Raw genomic sequence first — 21608 nt, 5'->3', positions numbered from 1 at the left:
ATTGAAATCAGCAAATATCATTGTTTCTCAGATATTTTCTGGTATTTGAAAGAAAAAATATGTATATTAAGAACTGAAATTTGGTAAATATATTTTGAAACTGCTATTTTACAGATTTATTTTTGTTATATTACAAATCATCATTTCACTACATCATTTCTGAGCCTCAGAACTTCATCTGTCCAGCAGGTAGACTCAGGACATTTTAGGCTGAAAAACCCATCCGAGTTCTGATAAAAACTGACACCAGATCAGTTTTACATCCATCCAAGTGTCACAGCCTAAACACAAAATTCTTATTTAGCGTCATTTTTTTCTAGCCAGATTTGAGCATCAATATTAAGGGATGTATCCTAGTTTGAACAGTAAAAGTGCAGCAGTTTAACGTCTATGAGTGTCCTAGAAACAATCACTGGAACTCTGGATGCATTTCTGTTTTCAGATAATTCACCAGAGTAAACATTAAAGCTTGAAGATGAGCCTGGTACCATGATGTGAAGCACGGTGGTGGCAGCATCATGATGAAGAGAATAAGTCGAAGCAAACAGCCAAAGCTCCACAGAAATGGTTTAAAGACAACAAGGTGAAAGTTCTGGAGGCCCATTCAGACCTCAATTTAATTAGTGTCTGGACTTGAAAAGTTCTGTTCACTCGTGATCCCTGTGGAACCGGACAGAGTTTGATCAGTTTTATAAAGAAGAATGAGGTAAAATCTCAACAGGACCAATGCCGGAACTGCAGTCATCTAATAAATACTGACTGCAAGGGGGTAAATAATTACATGCTTTATATTTTTAATTATTTGACTTTACTGTGTTGAAACCTGCTTTCATTTTTATGTTTGTTGTAAATTCTTATCAAAAAAGCCAAATTGAATACCAAGATTCAAACAGGTGAAAACTTTTAGCGTCTTTTTTTCTCTGAATAGTGTTTGTAATGTTTCAGGATCCATTTGAACATGGCACTCTACATCTTTAAGCACCGTTCTCTTAATAAATTTCACTTTAACATACCAAGATAAGGTGAAATGATTAAACAGGCGTACAAAATGAGATACCTTCCCCTTGTTTATTCGTAAAATTACATTTTTCCTCCTCTACCCGCATCCCTACCCTCCCCGTTATCCTCCCACCAAACAGCAAAGACGGCTGTGCAGGTTCTGTTGTGCTAGTTGTTGACGCCAAAAGAAAATCCCTCCCTGATATGACGAGTAAAAATAAAGAGAGGACAGAAAAGGAAAAAAAAAGAAGCCGAGGAGAACATCTCAAATTCACAAAGATAATGAGACAGAACCAGTGCATTTAATACCATAGATCTCCAGAGAAAAAAAAATTAAGACATAAAAAAAAAAAGAAGAAAAAAAATAATAACATCACAACATAATTAAGGTTGACAGAAAAATCGTGTGGAGATTTGGGAAGTTTTAACAAGAACTACTGATCGATTATAAACTTGAAAAGTCTGTTACAAATACAGCGACATGTTTTCGATACATGATTTTGGTCGAGAAAACAGATCTTTGCCTTTTTTTTACACTGATGACTCATTACATTAATGCTAAAAATTACATATGGGTGACGATGTTAAAGTACTATTTACTGGATATGGTTTTGATAACATACTGTAAGATGGATGATCGTAAAACCTCAGAGTTTAGGCTTTAAAATCACACTGACCAGCCCGTGCCGAAAGAAATAACAATAGTGATAACAATAATAATGTAATAATTCAATCTACACAGCTCTACCAAGAAGGAAACATCTGTCCTGGTGGAAACCTTCATTCTTCTTCTTCTTTCCCACACAGAAAAGTGAAACGTGCACCTGGATTTAACAGTGCATTTGAAAGAGCGAGCTGGTTCTTTTTTAAATTCCTTCTTGTTGCATTAATCTTATTTTTTTTCCTCTACACAAATACAGACACAAAAGGTGAGCAAGTCAGCGCTATTTATTAAGTGCCATTGCTAATGACTGATCTTTTATTTTTTCCTTCTTCCCCCTAAAGGTGACGTCAAATGTCCATCATCAATAGGTCAGCGAGTCCCGGGGTTAAAATATGATTCTGCGAATGTGTTGAATTCTGGGTTTCCGATCCGTCCAGGCGTCGACTCGTTTGCCAAACAGTTAATTGGTGCTCGTATGGGTGGGGTTGTTGGTCCGGCCGGTCGGTTTGACGGCTGGCTGATATCTGGTCTGGTTGATCGGAGCAGCTGATTGGTGGTCGCCTTGTTAGTTCCCGCCCCCGCAGCACGGGCTGCTCCTGCTCTGCGGCGCCGCTTCCTGCAGGTCCACGCCGCCTCGGGCCCGGCCGCCGGTGCCGGCTGCACCCTGAGGCTCGTTCTTAGGAAGCTTCTTGGCTGTTATAGGGGGAAAAATGCAAAAAAAAGATTAATTTCTACCTGACAAATGAGCTGTAAACACCATTAAAACAAAATGAAGAAAATGTTTGTTTTCAAAACGTCAACAACTCAAAAGATATTAAATTCTGAATCTGGAACCAAGAATGCAAACTTTAAATGACACGTTTACAATTAGAAATTAAAAGTTATCTTAAAAATAAATATAAAAATAAAGTTTAACTGTCATTCCCGACTTTGGTTTGAAATAGCTGCATTTGTATATAATGTCGATAATCAATAATAATTGGAAACTTTTTTCATTTGTTTTTTTAATAGCAAAAATGGCAAACATTCTCTGGTTCTAGCTTCAAAAATGTGAGGATCTGCGGTATTTCTTCGTATTTTGGACCATTAATTGGATAAAATAAGGATTTTAATCATCAATATAGTTGGAAATTTAAGCAGTGGAAATAACATAAGATAAGCAATAGTAGAAAAACACGTCCAAAAAATGTATCTGGAAGAAAAGCATAAGTATGAAGTAGGAACTGTACTCAAAAAATAAACCTAACATGTAAGTATACAGTGTAATAAACAATAACAGAGGTAATTATTGCAGCTCTACATGAAAACAAAACCAATTTGTTATACATTTAGCCGTCAACTATTAAATTAGTCACTAATTATTTTGACAGTCAAGTCTTTGGTTTGAGTAGTTTTTTCTGATTTCAGCTTCTTAAATGTGAATATATTCTGGTTTATTTCCTCTTATAATAGGAAACTGAACCTCTTAGGACAAAACAAGACGTTTGTCATCTTTAGGAAACACAGACGGACATTTTATACTATTTTAAACATGTTATTTAGGAAAATAATGTAGTGAAAGCTAAGTAGTGAGACCATCATTAGTTGCAGCTTTTCCTCTGAGAAAAACTCACCTATGGCCATAAAAATCTCGTTGACATTCATTGCGGTCTTGGCTGAGGTTTCCATGAAGAGCAAACTGTTGTCATCTGCATATGTTTGTGCTTCCTGAGGACACAAATACAAGATTTATATGTATTTACACAGTTTAATAGCATAGAATGTAATTAGGGTTTGAGCACCAACGGTACGAGAGTTCTATTGGAATGCAAGGAATTATTGTTATACTGTCTGTCAATTAAGTACAGGGAGTCCTCAGTTTACGACGTCATTGACCTACGGCATTTCGTTGTTACGTCAGATACGTCAGAACTGGTCACATGGAACTAGTTGACGAGCGGGGTGGCTGAATACGTCATCACGCGGCGCTATAAGACGGCTTTTTTTACATTCACCGGTTGTACGCCACCTTGGATTGTGCTACATTCGCTAACTTTGTGGCCTTCATTATGGCTCCCAAGTGTAAGTCAGACTCTTCGAAGAAAAGGAAAGCCATCTCCATGAAAGTGAAATTAGATAGAATAAAACGCTGGGAACAGGGCTAAACACCGACAAGCATCGGTCAAGTTGTAAAAACAGTGCAACATATTGTAGCGACCCTCTGTGATGAATGAGTGAGACTTTATCTCTGGTCGTTTCTTGAACCTTCACACAGGCTACTGTGGGCCGAAGCCAACGCCAAAATAACTACAAAAACCCTATAACTTGGCTCCAGAATTAGCCGCTGTTCCCAGCTCTCTCTCGCTTGACACACACACTACTGCTGACTCTCAGCCAACCTGAGGTGAGCTAACGAAACACTAGTCACGTTCACTGACATTAGGTCAATCTCAAACTGAATAATAAACATTGAAACCTCAACAACATCAGTCCGTTACACTATTCTGTTATCTTCTTGTAAAATGATTCATACATCATGAAAGTTATTGGTATTCATGACTTTTTCAAAGAATTGATCATAAAGTGATGCACATAACGGTTTTGTTTACATTGTTGTCAGAGTTCAGACTTATGGCGAACATCGACTTACATAGGTCAGTAGGAACGCAACTCCGGCGTAAGTTGAGGACCCCTGTAATTGCCTTTTTAACCCCTAAACATAGTCAAAACACGTTAAAATTTGCATGCACATCCAAGCCATCCAAACTGCCGAAAAGTGTGATATTTTAGGGGAATTGCACATGTGTGGAAAAATGGCAGAGCTACAGAATTTGATAGGCACATGTAGCACATCATGGCGCACAAAAAAAGCCTCTTCCACACATACCCAGAACCCAACAGGAAGTTGGCCATTTTGAATTAAGCGTCAGATTTTTGGTGATTTTGGGTCATTTTTTGAAATTTTCAAGGGCAAACACCTCCTAGGGTCTAAGTCCAACAGACCTCAAATATAGCCTGCATATACAACAGACATTAGTGATCACAAGTTAGCAATATCTTTCACAAAAATCAAAGGCGTGGCCATAGTGTAATTTGGATGTTTGGCCAGGAAACAGGAAGTGCTGTCTAGCTGCCCTGTACATGCTCCAATCTGGCTGAAACTTTGCATGTATGATCGGAGTCCAGCCCTGATGACATCCCAAAGGCGATAACCATTCATAGTCGTAGTGTCACCTGGTAGACATGCTTGAGGATGCAATGCTGCTCGCAGCTTTAATAATGTACTTCTGTACAAGTCCCTGTTTACCTGGAAATCTACAGCTCTCTTGTTGGCCAGGTCGGCTTTGTTCCCTGCCAGTGCGATAACAATGTTGGGACTGGCTTGTCGCTGCAGCTCCTTCACCCAGTTCTTTGCACGTGTAAATGTGTCCTTTAAAAAAAGAAGAAGAAGAAAAGCATGATCACAAGACTTTTAAATGTCCCATCTGACTGTACAATATAAGAGCAAAGGGCTGCAGATGTCTGCTGGAGCCAGTAATGATCAACCCGGCTGGAAGACAAGGTCCACATAGATGACATAAGACTGGATGGAACTCACTGTGTTGGTGATATCATAAACCACGATGGCTGCCTGAGCTCCTCTGTAGTACATCGGCGCCAAGCTGTGATACCGTTCTTGTCCCGCGGTGTCCCAGATCTCAAACTTCACCGTTGTGTCGTCCAAACATACCGTCTGTGTGAGGAAGGCAGCTGAAAGTAAAGAAAATTATCAGACGGGTTAGGCTGAGATGATGCATTTAGAAAGAGGAAACTGATGATTTTTAATAGAGGTAAGAATTTTTTGTGCTCAAAATTAAAGACTGAACACCACAAAGTCACTGGAACCACAAAAAAAAGCAATTTAACTGAAAAAGATGTCACAATGAAACATTTAATTTCCGGTAAATTAGAAAATTATTGCAAATTTTAAGCCAAAGATCAGAAAAGAAATGTTTTAACCTTATGAACCCCCAAACCCACCAGTGGCTTTGAAAGGCAAGGCATTTAAAAAAAAAAAAAAAGACACTTAAAAATAAAGTTTAATAAATAATACAAAAATTGCCCTAATGTCACCATTGATCAACGTTAGAAACTGTGAAAATTTTGCACCTCTGGCAGTTCTTGAGCTAAGCATGTGTGACTTATGGTTCTATTGAGAAAATTAACCAAATTTAAGCTTAAAATGAAGATATTTCATCAAAATCGATTTATTCTTCACATCTCATTTAAAAAAAAAAAAAAAAACTGCCAAAAACTAACTATTGGCTCCAACTAGATTCTGGGAAAAACAAAAAATTCTGACATTCTCAGCACAACCGAGAAGCCACCATTGGTGACTCAGCTTTGACCAACAGTGATGTGACAAAAATTCTGAAAAGTAAATAACCTAAACCTAAAATCTGATAGTACACATCCTACTTAGAGAATTGCTAAAAACAAACCATTTTTTCTAACCATATTCTGTTAAAAAAAAAAAAAACTAAAAATTCTGCAATCCCCCGTGCAACCAAGAAGCCATTAGTGCCTCAGCTGTGATCAACAGTCATGTCATAAAAATTCAAAATGTATTCGGCTGAACTGCAGGCAGTGTAGAGAAGATACACACAGCCACAATTTCTTTTCCAATCTTGTACAGCTCTAGTTTTGTTGAACTTAAAGGAAGCAACGCTTCTTTTGTTTATTTCCTCAGTTGTACCTAAATTCACCATAAATCCAGCCACTGAAAAGCGCCTACACGGATGAAACCACAAATACATTCGTAACTCTTCTCATTTATAGCTGGCATCATTTTAATTATTCAAGTTATTATTCAATTATTTAGGAAGGTATGTTAAGCACAAAAATTACACCATTTGTCAGAGAAAGAACCTTTCCGATGTCACTTTTGCATTCATCAGGAAATTGAACCACAACTAACCTTCAAATCTGTGAACATTTCATCAACATCACTTTATTCTACTAGTATCGTTTAAAGATTTGCTTAAAGTAAACCACATGTACTAACCAGATACTGTAAAAAACTAAAAGTCTCTGCACCTCGCCACAACCAAAAAACCACCAGTGACTCAGCTCCAACCAACAGTCACTTGACAAAATTTCACGAACTTTATGGCTGAAAGTATGTAAACAAATAGTAAAATAAAATGAGCCATAGTGTGGGGAAAAAAAGCGAAACCAGTAAGTAGAAGTGACTAGAAACTGTTCAGAAAGTTAAAAGGCACAAAAATCTACCAGAAATAATGTATTTTTTGCTGCTGAAAACAACTCGATCTTTTCAGAAATGACTAGAAACACATTAAAAACAATGTCAGGAAGAGAAATGAAAATAAAACAAGCCTTCAAATGAGCATGAAGAAAATAATGTAGCTTGTAAAATGAGGCTAAACTGCATTAATGAGCCGCCAGTCACATGACAGAGGAAACTCACGCTGCACATAGTTTACAGCTTTGTAATCTTTTACCAGGCATGCAGCTGACCGCAAGTTCAGGAGGACATTAAAAACGCTGACTGGTTTTTCGTCTTTTCGTCGGCGTAAGCACCGAGCATCCTGTGCTGACATCCTACTGCCACATGTGAGCAACCACATACGTGAAGCTTGGAAAAACTCAGAGAGCAGAGAGGAAACGCAGAATAAAGATATTACTGTCGTCACAGCAGCGATTACACAACAGACTTCACCTTGTAATTTACCAGAGAGAGATTTAAAACGCTAGCAAATGTAAATAAGAAGGGAGTGCAGGCTGAAAATGCACAGCACAAGTGAGAAATAAGCTCCTGACAACAAAGGAACTTGAGTATAATGAACACTTTGTTGCCCTTTTCAAAGCAAATTTAGTGGCTGCAAAGCGAGAAGAATAAAACAACAAAAGTGAGCTTCAGATAGCAGAACAATTCTCCAGTTGTTTTTTTTCAGGGCTGCACATCAAATCTGCAAATTACGTTAAATATATCACACTAAAACTGTTGTTGTTACTTGATGCAAAAAGAAACCTTCTTGTTTTTCATTAAACTACAAAATAAGTCTTATTGACTCTGATTTAAGCTTCCTTGGACACACTGAGTGTATTTTTTTTATTTTACGAAAAGTCAAGAGTTTGTTGACATGCAGGCTGCACATGTGCACAACAAAATGAGTGAGAACCAGCAGATTATCACTGAAAAGTAGGATTTGGTTGCAAGAAACTAAATATTTCTGATCAAAAACAGCAACCCTTTCTGCAGAGTCTTGCATTTCTTGCCACCTTGAGGCAACAATTTGTTTGACCGTTAAAATCAGGAACATTGAGGCTGTTTTTTAATCACTTTTTGATTTGCAAAGCAGCTGCACACCCCTACAAAATCACTCTGATCAGTCCAGAATGATTAACTGTTTCACATTAATTAATTTACAATGTAAAGTTTTTTTCCCCCTTATTGTACAGCCCCAGTTTGGACAAACTCAAACTATTCTTTGCCACATATTTCTGTGATTCAATGTGGGATTTATGCAAGAAATGCTCTTTGATTAGTTAATCAGGGAACGCATGGCAGAGATTTTTAAACTGCATGGAAATTTAACATAAATCTAGCCACTGAAAAGCACGAAACCAACCGAACCGCTAATTTGTTGAGTCAACTCTTCTGACTTTAGGCTGGTCTTCTTTACATTTTCAGAAAGGCACCAAGATGACACAATTTTTCAGAGCCAGAACCAGAGACCAAACACGGTTTTGCGCTTGACTGAGATAATTTTTCTAAAGAGATACGTAGCTGTGATGCTATTCAGGTGAGCATGCAGATATAGTTCTAGAAATCCTCGATCACGCTCACCTCCGATGGTGCTCTCCTGGTACTCGTGGAACTGGCCTTTGACGAAGCGCAGCACCAGGCTGGACTTCCCCACCGCCGACTCTCCCAGCAGCACCAGCTTGAACTGGCAGATCTTGTTGCTCGCCGCCGTGCCGTTGGTCCGAGCTGGTCCGCCTCGCCCTGCCATGTCGCAGCGTTCAGAACAAAGAGGAAGGAAGGAGCCGGGGGAAGAGGACGAACGGTGAAGTTCTGGGTTGGGTTTGGTGCAGAGGGATGGAGGATGAGCTGGTTCTGGTCGGGCAGGTGGGATGGAAGAAGAGGCCTCACCAGTATTAGCTGGAAAACACACAATATTGACAGTTAAACTTCTGGAATCATGCTGCTCGACCATCTCTGGACTCCTTGAAACTTTGTCGTAAACTATGAATATTCAGAGTTGTACCTCTGAGATTAATCTATCAAACACTTTCCGTGATTTTTTAAAAAATTATTCGTCAACCCAGTTTTAGCACATTTTTCTGCACATACAGATTTGAGTCCGTTTGAACATCTCCAGTTATTAAAGCTTAAAAATGAAAAATATCCCCATATCACAAAAACATTTTGAGAACTATTATGAAACTCGAGAACTATGTTGTATTGATATTAGTATACGTTGCGAAACTGTTCATACCTGTTCAATATGCTGTGAGAAATTTGCTCTTTTTAAAATTTTTGTGACCAAGTATCTCATACCAAAAATAAAAAATATTCTGTATGTTTTGTTCATATTTTGATGAGTTGAGAGCATTGTGAGGGCTTTAACTAGTAAAAGGGCACCATAACAAAGACTTCTGCGAAGCTTAATGATTTCTAACCACCATACATGTATTCATTCATTATGTAAAGGCTTTTTGTTAATAGGTGCTCATTTTATGGTAGACAAGTTTAAAAAAAAACCCCACAAAAAATAGTAGCCGTCTATAAGAAAGATGAACGAACTCAGCACTGAAGCTGTTGTTTTAGCCCAAAATGACCACCAAACAATTGAATCACAATCAAAGTTGTTGACACCAAAACTGCATTAGCACTGCAATAAAGTACAATAAATATTTTTATGGTGTCTTATGTGGTCAGACTCAATCATGTTATAAACACAATAAATATGACTTTTAAGCTTGACCTTAAATTGCCATATCTGTGAGAAAAAAATTGCAATTTGTGCAAAACTTTGGTTTTTGCAGGTTTAAACTACTAAATGTATGAAGTCATGAAAAACAAATGCACATTTTTGCATAGAAATCAGCCTAAAGCTCTGTCCAAACAAAAGCTCAACACATTTGTTCCTGTGACTCATCTCCTCACAGATGTCCGGCCACAGTTTGAAGCCTCGACCAGGCAGAGCCGAGATCTTTGTGGTTTGTTTCCATGTAGCAACACCAAAACCACATAATAATCTCAATGTTTAACATGAACCACAAAGTCAGAAATAATTAGTGACAACACGAGAAACTTCCAGGAAAACGTCCAGGTGTTTTACTTTAGTGTAATGCCTCTTTTTGGGTTTGCATTTAATTCAAATTTGGTGGTGTTTTCCAGCAGAAAATAAGAACAGCCTTTACTTTTAAGATATTTCAAGGTCGAGTCAGGTGGTTAATCTGTTATGCTGGCATCACTACACAGAAAAAAAAAATGCAACAAACAGGGTTTGATGAGTGTCAAAGTAAACAGCAGGTGCCATTCTGACATATAGAAATACTTTGTTGAATCTACAGGTAATATTTCTTTTTTTTTTTTTTTTTTGTCTGCATTTGTTCTCATTGTTTAACTCCACAAAAGGGGAGTCAACATTATATGAGATTGATGCATATTTTAGTCTTGCAACCAAATATTTTAATATTTAGTGCATGTGTGTGACCATCACCGGCCCTCCCTGAAAGCTAAGTAGACCTTCTTTATTAGAATTCCCTATTATAAGCCAGGGAGGGCAGTGTTACACCTCAGTGATGTGTGGGGGAAACAAAGACTGGACAGGACGAACAGGACGAACAGGATGAACAGGGATAGAAAATAACAGGCGTTGCTATTGCAATTAAAGATTGTAAGGTGGTGTGTTATGCCCAACTACTAACTGTCCATCAATAGAAAAAAAAAAAATAAAAATTTGAAAAAAGAAAAGAAAACCAAACCAACACAAAAGAAAAAGAGATTCAATAATAAATGAACAAACGGTACTGAGCACCATAATTGTGTGTGTCTTGATAGTATAGAATAGAATAGAATAGGCCAGAAGAGGATGCTAGTGCGAGAGAGAATGAGTTTAGGGTAGAGACTGGAGAGATTCTCAGCACATTCTGGCGGGACCCATCATTTGCTGAAATGGGACTCGGCAGTAATAGGTAATATTTCTAAATACCTTGTTGAATCTACAGGTAATATTTCTAACATTTGTCCCTTTTTCTTACATTAAGATGCTTTCTTTTGCTGTTTTGGCAGTTGTGACACCACAGTGAGGAAAAATGTGCAAAAAAACCATCCAGAAAAACTGCATCTAACAGTCAAGAAGAACCTCAAACATAGAGGCCGAGTTGGAAACTCAAAGTCTGGTACAGATACACCACAATATACCAAGACACCAGCACTTAGTTCTGCACTTCGGCCTGCTGTGCATTACTGAAAACTTGCCTAATCCTTTTTTTTTGTTTTGTTTTTTTCACTTAGGCGATACACATGAGGTCAGCCAGCTTCTGCTTGGTCAAAAGACAGGAAACACAACTCGGCTCAAAAGCAGGAACTGAAGATTGCAGAAGACATTTTACTGCTGAGTACATTAAAAACCTTGCAAACAATGAACATGAAGCTCTGAAGTTAGAGGCTTCAGATACTTCGGTTGCATTTTGCCTCAGCTGGTTTCTGAGCTGTTAAATCTTTAACATGTGACTGGAGATCACAGCTTTGGACATGAAAGCCCAGAACTCGCATATATTACTTGACAGCGTTCATATGAACTCATTTCTGCTGCACACATCTACATGCAACATCACATTTTGCAGCATTACTTTAACTCTCCTGAACCCTGAGCAGTTTTTTCTTTGTTCCCGTCACATTTTTACCCACTGTGGACTCATTTTCCACTGCACTATAAAGGCTTTCACCTCTATGGAAACAGAACTACGAAGGAGAGACAACTCAGAGTAACAACGCCTTCAAAATAGTTGTATTTCTTCCTTATTTTTATAAAAATTAGAATTAAAGTTGGAAATAACATGTAAACACTTTTCACACAGGTCCTACCTATACTGGAAATAAACAATTGCTCTACAAAATGTAGATTTTTTTACTATTTACATTTTTCATTTCTTTCTATACTTGTCTTCTCTCATGCAATTTAAAATGTTAATATGCAATTATTAATTATTTGTTTGCCTTGGCAACTGGAAAACGTGCTCACACTGATTATGTAAGAAATACTGAATACTATTTATTAATTAATTGTCAGCTACTAAATTAACAAGCTGCTATTGTATTTTATAATAGCTTGAGTAATTGAGATACAAAAAATAGGCTTCTGAAATGAGACTATATTCTGGTTTCTTTTCTTGAGTTGTGCACAAACAAAGAGCTTATATAGACATTTTTCTATTTTATAAAGATTTTTTGCATACTTGATATATCAAAGTCATTCTGCATGCTGTATATATTTTACATTAGAGATTTTGTATGTTTTTGCACACTATATTGTATATTTCGCATGTTAAATATTATAAATATTTGCATTACTTTGCCATCTTTAGTGTGCTTTTGTGCTAGAAAAATTTTATGTTCAGTGTTATATGTCAGCTCTTGACTGTGATAGTAGCTGCTGTATTTTGTGCCGTTTTACAGACCAAACAACTGATTGATTAATGCAGAAAACTATCAATAGATTAATCCACAATCATTAGTTGCAGCCTTACGTAAGAGGAAACACAACGAGGGAAGGTTTCAGGTGGCCTACAGACTAAACAGATTATGTGTCCTGAGCTGGAGATGCGTTTTTGCTACCGACAGATGCTGTAGAATCTATTAATAGCAAAAGAAAAAACTGGTATCATATTCTTTACGCGCATTGATTTATGATGGAGTAACTGTTCAGTGCCATCGACGGCGCTGCAGAGGAAAGGTGGAATCGGACCTCCACATGTGAAGCAGCCTGCGACGGACGCTTTGATGGCACCCATGATGAAAACCTCGACGGGGAACTAGGTCAGAGAGGGAGACGGTGGTACGAGGGTCAGAGGAAGAGGAGGACCAGAAGCTGTGAAATATTCATCATGGCCTCCTGTACGCTCGGCTGCCAGCATGACATCCATACGACTGCAGCGCCAAAATATGACAATGCTGATGTACAGAAGGAGCTAAGACTGAAAATATCAACACAAGGGCAATAATAATTTGCAATATTAGCCAACGAAACAACTAAGCATTGCTGCCACCTTGGCTAGTTGGTTTAACTGTCTCCACTCCAAGTTGTCTCTGGGTGTTTTTGAGCATCTTAATGCGATGAATTATAATTAACTTACTGAAATATTTTTTAAAAATCTGGAATCAAATAATTTTTTGTTTTTTACAGAATCTGGTTACTACGAATGGCTGATTTTTGGTGATTTTTTTAAAATGAGGCATGTAGAATAAAGCAATTTTGATCAAATATGAATTTAATTTTAGATTTGGTTCAATTTTCTGAGAGAAGTGAGTCAAGGACCATTAAAAACTTGAAAATCACACGATTCCTTCCATTTTTAGTTTGCAACTCTAAAAAATGGTGTAATTTTGGTCATTTTTTAAAAAGATGATATATGTTTCAAACCTGCGAGTGGCTTTCTCGTGGTTCTGAACTAAAGTACTTCATAAAAATTAACAATAATGACAGATCGACCATAATTAAACATTTTATCATGATAATGGTAAATGCAAATTAACTGCTATAAATTATATATCACTTACTAAAATATTTTAATTTAATCTGGAATCAATGGGTGTTACCAAAAATGGAAATAAAACTGTGACTCTACGTACTGAAGGTATTTCACTACTTATATTTTTCCTATTTACTGTCTGCTCTGTTTAAACACTACCTGCACTTCAGCCAAAAGGTCAATTAATTTTTATCAATGGACGGTTGTCCAGAGTTGGCTCTTTAAAGCCTCACATTTGTACTGAAGATGACAGAATTTTTTTGTCTTTTACAGAATGTAGTTACTGCGAATGGTTGATTTTTGGCCATTTTTAAAATGAGACGAGTAGAATAAAGCGATTTTGATGAAGTATCATGCTTAGATGTGGTTAAATTTTCCAACAGATGAGTGAGTTGAGGATCATCAGAAGCGTGAAAATCACACAGTTCCTTCTGTGTTTAGTTTGTAGCTCTGATAAATAGTGTAATTTTGGTCATTTTAATAAAGGTATCTTTAAAGTGGGCTTAGTGGTTCAGACTCTCCTGGTCCTGATTAAAAATAACTCTTAAAAAATCATCAGTAATTAGATAGACTAGATTAGATTGACTGAAAATAAACATTTTATTGTGCTAATTTTGGTTTTCTGCGTAACGTATTGAAAACAGCCAATTCTCTCTCACTGAAGCCCAGATGTTTTGAACCATAAAGGTGGAAATCTGAACAGATTACAGTTAAGCATTATTTTGGATTCGAAAATGAAAGTAAAGTAAAATAAACCAGCATATAAGAGATCACTCAAACTACATTCTGCACAGGCACTGGACGTTAACCTGAAATGTATTTATTCTAAATGTTATTTGAATAGTTATTAGATTAACACACTTGCTGCTAACTAAATAACAAGTTTTGTGAGATAATATTAAATGTTTATATGCACAACACAAAGTGCGAAACATTTCAGTGGCATTTAAAAGAACACGTTGGTTATTAAAATAAGTGATTAACTGCTTCAAATGGCTCTCAAATAGACAAATATTTTTTCCCAACAATTGTTAAACTTTATGATTAGATTGTGAATGATTCTTCCTATTTTCTTAACGCCGTTCTACTTTTAGACTAGTCAAAATGTAAATTTCTGTTCTCTCCACTGGTAAAATTGTTGTTCTGAACATCCTCAGCGAATAATTGCTGTTATTCTATAAAAGTTAACACTACCATCTCTCAGTAAAATACTATTTTCTTCTGGCTTTATGAATAGAAGAAAAACAGAAATAAAAGTGAAATTACACCAAATTGTGCGTTAAAGACCTAACTAACACTCCTCACTAACAGATAAAAACTCAGTCAAACACTTGAAAATGTCCAACTAACTTAAGCAAAACGATAATTTCTCAGTTCCTGTTAACAGTTTGCTGAGCGCCTTTATGACTCCTACTTTCTAAATTAAGATCAATTTTAAAAGACTATCTCAGGGAAGTGTCAAAAACGTTCGTTTGCAGGAACTAAACTTGCAAATTTTAATTCAGTACTAAAGAGAGATTAAACAATGAACCGAGTCACCAACTATTTTTGACCAGTTTGAGTATGTCTGATTTATTTATTTTTTTTTTTTTTAAAAAGGCAAAATTCTCCTACTGTAGCTTCTTAAATCTGGATTTTTTTCTGGTTTCTTTCGTCACCAGTGACAAACCAAACATGTATCCATAAATAACACATATATGGATGTCATCTTGGTATTTGGGAAATATTTTGAAATGTTTTAACCATTTTATGATATTTATAAATAAACCATTGATGAATAGCCAATGATAATAATGATAGGTTTCATCTAGCATGAGTTTAGAAATCAAATTTTAGAAGAAAAAGATTTTAAAAATGCATTTTCCATTCCAGAAAATGTAAAATCATTTATTATTGGTTTGCTTAAACAACTGGACATCTTTACATTACCAATTAGAGACAAAAATACTAAAGCTGATAAGCTGTGAACTATTAAACTAACTGAAAACTATTGTGACAATCAAATTCAGTACATTTTTAAAAATAAAATTGCCTTTTGAGGTTCTCTAATGTAAATAGTTTCAGTTCTTTTCCCTCTTCAATGAAAATAAACAATATATTTGGCTTGTGGATAAAACAAGACATTTGAGGATGACATTTTGACATTTTTTCACCATTTTATCAAGAAAATAATCGACAGAGTTAGCTACACAGCCCTATAAAAACCCCACACAATTAGCAGTATACTATAACATGCAATGTAATCTGAACTCATCCAGTTTAAATAGTTGGCCGACAAGCTGTTGTCACGACAGAAATTTGAAGAAAAAGCAAGCACAGACTTGTGCAGTTGAGTTCATGTGAAGGGTGGGGTCCTGAAAGAACCGGTGGTATCTGATACAAGGGGCTGCATCATTCAAAATTCTGCTTTTGTCTCGTTTGAATAAATATAAATGCAAACATTCCCGTCTGGAAGCAGCAAACCGAGCATTCAAGGCCGACAAAACGACAACAAAGACACAAAACCCTTCCAGCTCTTGATCCGAGGCGGCTGCTTCGACAGTTTAACTTTCTAATAAAGACGGCGACAGCTTAGATGGGAAAGTGGTGACATAACAGGAAAAGCAAACAGGATATTCATCACTCGCTGAGATGAGCAGGCCAATAAGAAATCACTGGAGCTTCCTTTTCTTGTGAGTAAAAAGCTCAGTGACCAAACCAAAGATCACAGTTGGCTGGAGGCATGTCACCCAGTCAAACATGTCCAACTAACCAGTGACTCCAACATTTACCTTAAATACAAATATACAAAACATGTTTAGAATGTCACATAACTGCTTGTTTTTTGGTGCAATGTTTACCGTTTTTCCTGTGTCTAAATGCGGATTTTAAACAGAAAAAAAGGAAGTTGTTCTCTTACAAATAGTTCCTCTTTAAATTAAAAAGTGTAAACTGAAAAGTCTAAGTGCAAAATATAAGTTCCCACATTTTTACTGATTAGAAATTAAAGTAAAACCCTAAAATTCAACTATGGCCTCACATGTTACCAAAATAATTACTAAAATATGATTATAATAAAAAGAAAAATTAAAAATAAGCATAAACGAACACATTCAAAAATTCATGTATAAGTTTGTAGGGTGATAACTTTGAATCAGTTCAATCTTCTTAAATAATGTAGAATCCTATCTTTAATATTCAAATGAGTCAGGTTAATCTTCAGAATTATTAAAACTGTAGGTTCATTGCCTTTATATTTATTACAATTAGGTAAATTTGTGTTCTACATAAATTTTTGTAGGTTTCTACTCTGGTAAAATCACATTATAAATGAAACTGTAGGCTCTCAAACTCAATATTTATTTAGACGTGTTAGGTTAATTCAGGTTGCTTCAAATGTGGTGTTTAAATAACTGAGTTGAATCATAAAATGACAAGCTTCAATATTTCACAGTTCTTTCCTACACGTAAAAAAAAGGGGGGGTTGTACTTGATTGTAGTTCAACATCAACAGTTTAAACACACAAATTCAGTAGGGCTGTCAATTAAACTGTCAAATATATATTCTGGATAAACTGAGTAGTTGTTTGGTTTAAAAAATGTCAGAAAATAGTGGAAAATGTGGCCCAAGATGACGTCTTGAAAGGTCTTACGTATTTCCACGGCTTAAAAATATTCGGTTTACCGTCACAGAGAAGGTAAGTAACTTAAAAATATTCACATTTAAGAAACTAGAATGTGAGAATTTGAGACACATGCTATCTAAATAGCTGCAGGTTAAGAAAACAGTTTACAACTAATTGATTATTAATTACAGCTCTAATACTCAAACTATAATACATTGTATATGTATGCCTCATTGTAAGTTGTGTTGTTGCAACCCGCAACTTCACACAATGCTTAAACAGCCTGAGAAAGAAAAGTCAGACCCAAAACACAAATATTATGTGTACTAGTGGAGGATAAACTCACAGCCCTTCTTTCTTCAGGGCTGGTTTGTCAAGATGGGTGGCCACTTCGCAGAGACAAAGTCCAAACACCATAAACACAAAAAGTGCTGTCACAAAGGTCCAAGCTATGCCACCCTCGTTAAGCCATAAACAAAAAGCAACGAACATCTGCGAACAAATATGCCGTTAAAAATGCGAGGAAATGCGTGCAAGTAACGCGCAGAATTACAACACAAACGCTGTCAGCAGTCCTGGCACTGCTAAAAGTACGAGTCTGTTGGCATTTACTGGCCTGAGTGAGAAACTGTGAAACATAATCGCAATCACAGGCAAGCACCTGGTTTACAGCTGCAGGGCAAACGTGGATTCATGTGTGGCAAAAATGCAACCAACATTACAGCCATGAGAACATTACAAAGGAGCTTTCCTGTAAAGTATACCTACTTAAACCTGTAATGAATCTGCGACACAATTGTACACTCAAATATTTTCATTGTAGATTAATCTGTTTACCATTTTCTTTTATTAGTGATTTTTGGTCTATAAATGTAAAAAATAAGTTCATGATGTCATCTTTAAATGTCTTGATTTGTCCAAGAAGCAAGAAAATAATCACATTTAAGAAGCTGGAATCAGTTTAGACTTTTTTTCTTTAATAAACTTACTCAAACCGATTAAACCAATGTTATGATACTCAACGCGATCGCAGCTCTATTATTAAATACTTAACAGAATAACCAGAGGATTGCAAATTTCTAACCAATTAACTTCATAGTTGAGATTAGAGCTTTGCAGTAAAACGATATGTACCAGTGATAAACACTTCATCAACACCAATAGGGAAATTGATCGATAGTTATACTTAAATGCAGTAGATGCAAACCGCCATGAAAGCAGGGTTCATTTGCATGAACAAACCCAGATGTGCTAATGTTCTGGCTCATAACGGTCTACAATATCTCGTAATAATGGAGCCCCTTTGGCTTCCATGCAGGTGAGCTAAGGTGGGCTAGCTTGCAGCCACCTGGGCCTCTTTTCATCTCCATCCACGACAATAAAATCTTCAGGTGGAGGCTGCAGCCAGCGACGACCAGCTTGGATCCTGTATCCCGGACCACCTCAACCTAAGCAACATACTCCCACCTTTCTTTTCTGATCTTTATCTAAAATATGACACTATAAACTGTCAATGCGCTCCAGTATAGACTGAATATAAACTGTTTATCATGATAAACTTTTCTGCTTCATCACCTAGCTCTAGATAGGATCCAATTAAGCTACAACTATTATTCCAATTCTTAGACGTACATGTTTTCAGTGGCTTGTGGTTGCTTTTAATGGCTGATCTTACATGTTGCTATCCTGTTTTGCCTTGTTGTAGTGTTTTTAACCTATTTTATATTGCTTTACATGTTCATTTTACAAGTCCTGTCTTGCTTTTTGCATTTTACAACTTTACAGCACTTTGGTAGTCTCAGGTTGTTTTAAACGTGCTGTATATACAAATTTGATTTAAGTTAGTTTAAAGTCCTATCTGGATGCTTTAGCACCTAACTCGCTGGAGATGTTTGCTGCTTTATAAAACTGATCTATCACCTACCTAGCTAACAGCATTGTAGCTGTGTATGTTAGCTAAAAATGCATGATAGATGTCCATGTAAATGAGCTGCTATCATTAAGTTAGCCGACATAACACTGTCTTCTAAGTTGTACCAAGCAGTTGGCTAACAAAATGAACACCGGCTACACCACTTGAACTAATGACCTGACCGTTTGTTTAGCATTAGCACTAGCCTGCTACCGTAAAATGACATCTAAAAACTAACGCTGCGCCGCTGGAAAAGGGAAACTTGACTTGTGTTAGCATTAGCAACGTTAGCCGCTACAGCCAAGTGTCGAAAACGTCATTAGACAACTTTCCCTCAGTCGGCCGCTCCGTCGTCAGCTGTTGGACGTTTGACAAAGTCCGACACTCGGACTTATCACAGTGTCTGTTACCGGAGCGAAACGAAGCCAGTAGATTCTCTCAGACACTGGAGCTAACGGCTGTTTTTTGGGACATTTTCCGACTCTGTGGTCCCCCAGTGCTCGAAGCTTCTCAGTCTGATGGACATTTCGTCTCCGGCTCGGACTTGACGGAGCGAAATTAGCCAGAGGAGGTGAAACTACGGAGAAACAGCTTGACGACAAAATCACCAACGTTCCTTCAATGTTCCTCCTGGGCATCGTTTTTAATAATTTCAACTTGTTTGACTTACATTACTTTTTCTTCTTTCGCTGTGCTCATCGGCGGCTCTTCTCCTTCTCCTTCTTCTTCTTCTTCTTCTTGGGCTCTGGCCTTCCCTTCCGGTTAGAGATTTTTCCGGGAACCTCCCACTGTGTGTCACCGGCTGATGGACCAATGAGAGCAGAGTCTGCACACAGACTGACCAACGAGAGCGAAGCTTTGCTCACAGGACGGTCTGACCAATGAGAGCAGCGGAGACACGACATTCTGCTTGTCACATTCATATTGTATTGTATTGTATTGTATTATATTATGAATTACTACTTAATATTTATTTCAATAATTAAATATTATTTTGTGTTGTGTATTTATTTTCTCTTTTGTCTCTCTCATTTGTGGCAGACCTGAAATAAATCAAACAAATTTTTTTTTTTTTTTTTTTTTTAGCAGAAGAGGCAAATCTAGTCAGGACTTGTAGAACCGAAGTTGGTTCATTCCAACAATATCCAAGGAACTATTTAAGACAAAAGCCCGAAAATTTTAACTGATACTTTCCGTCATGCTATTCATTCAGGATATGAAATACTGAGTTGAAATATGAACAAAAATCATGAAAAGTACCAAGCTTTGAGCACATTAACAAAAAATAAAAATGCAGAAGTCAATTAGAGATATTTTCAGAACCAAAATAAAACTCAACAAATACTTTTTAATATATAATAGTAGATAACAAAAAGCTTTTTATTTTTTTAAACTTTCATAAATTACCAAGCAGGTATGACAAATTTCACCACAAAAGCAAAAACATTTGAATATAGTTTAAAAAAATGTTATCCTATTTTAGAAGCACAGGTTTTATTGTTAATTTAATATTTAAAAATGTTTAGAATGCCTCAATTTTTCCATTTTTTTATTGAAATTCAAGTAGTTCAAATCCAATGAATAGCTTGAAATTGTAAGTGGTGAACTGCTAGAGGTAAAAAATAAATAAATAAATAAAATAAAAAAGGTAAGGCTACCCAGAACTGAAAAATAATGTACATTTAACAATTATACAAAAAGGCCTTTTTCAGGGAACAAGAAATGGGTTAACAACTTAAAACTGTTCTGCAGCAGTGGAGGTTGATCAAGCCTTGAAAGCTTTTGCTACCAAATCCTACAGGTGTCCCAACTTTTCTTGATTACTTATTACGCATTATTTGAACAGTATTGTGTACTGTAGAAAGTGCTGTGTTGTTATAAAAATGGTGAGGAAAAGGCAATTAACAATAGAAGAGAGACAGACCATCATAACATAACAAATGTAGGTCTTTCCTACAGAAGAAGAAAGTCAAGGTGTCAGTGAGTACAGTTTTCTTCACCATCAAAAGGCACTCAGGAAGTAGGGGAAACTCTGACAGGAAGAGGTCTGGAAGACCCAAATCCACAACAGAATCAGAGACAAGTTCCTGAGAGTCAACAGCTTGATGATAGGTGGCTTCAAGAACATCTTAATAGTTGTCGTAGTAAGCAAGTCTCAGTTTCAACTGTGAAGAGAAGAGTTCGAGTTGCAGGTTTGACAGGTGGAGTTGCAGCAAGAAAGCCATTGTTAAGACATCAGAATGAGAAAAGAGATGTTAAGCTTGAAAACATGGAGTGCTCAGCATAGTCTCCAGACTTAAACCCCATGGAGCTGGTTTGGGATGAACTGGACAGAAGAGTGAAAGCAAAGCAACCTACAAGTGCAACACATTTATGGGAACTTCTGCAACAGAGCTGGGAAGAATTTTCTGAAGAATATTTGATTTTCATTGTAGAAAGAATGCCACAAATGTGTTCAGCTGTTATATCTGCCATCTGCCATCTGTTTTAAAAACAATATACTGGTGAGCACAGTATATCTCACATTATGTACTATCCCAATAGCATTTTTTTTGTAAAAAATTTACTGGATATAATGTAGTATTATATGTAATCTTATGCACCCCTCACACCCCTCAATTTAAAGGTGAATAATCATCACATTTAGGTTTTGTTCCTTTGTCCTCCGTGTGGTTAAATGTTG

General features: G+C 36.7%; 1 protein-coding gene across 1 annotated transcript; it reads right to left on the bottom strand.

Annotated features, from left to right (window-relative positions):
* Positions 1-1054: 1054 nt before the first annotated feature.
* rab5c (RAB5C, member RAS oncogene family) lies at positions 1055-19742 on the bottom strand. The gene is made up of 6 exons (XM_023294068.3): positions 19596-19742; positions 8493-8807; positions 5241-5392; positions 4950-5072; positions 3277-3370; positions 1055-2356 (listed from the first exon to the last, which is right to left on the bottom strand). The coding sequence occupies exons 2-6, from the start codon at positions 8656-8658 to the stop codon at positions 2229-2231; spliced, it is 663 nt and encodes a 220-aa protein (XP_023149836.1). The 5' UTR covers positions 8659-8807; positions 19596-19742; the 3' UTR covers positions 1055-2228.
* Positions 19743-21608: the final 1866 nt, after the last annotated feature.

This window comes from Amphiprion ocellaris, chromosome 19, assembly GCF_022539595.1.
Source record: "Amphiprion ocellaris isolate individual 3 ecotype Okinawa chromosome 19, ASM2253959v1, whole genome shotgun sequence".
In the NCBI taxonomy this organism is placed as follows: Eukaryota; Metazoa; Chordata; class Actinopteri; family Pomacentridae; genus Amphiprion; species Amphiprion ocellaris.
Note: the sequence above shows the minus strand (reverse complement) of the source record. Positions and strands in the feature narration are given on the sequence as shown.

Excerpts from the sequence above, each read along its gene's own strand:
- rab5c (XM_023294068.3), bottom strand. The coding sequence starts at position 8,658 with ATGGCAGGGCGAGGCGGACCAGCTCGGACCAACGGCACGGCGGCGAGC. Across the intron at positions 5,073-5,240 it reads TTTATGATATCACCAACACA|GACACATTTACACGTGCAAA; the intron begins GTGAGTTCCATC and ends CTTTTTTTAAAG. Across the intron at positions 3,371-4,949 it reads AGAGAGCTGTAGATTTCCAG|GAAGCACAAACATATGCAGA; the intron begins GTAAACAGGGAC and ends TTGTGTCCTCAG.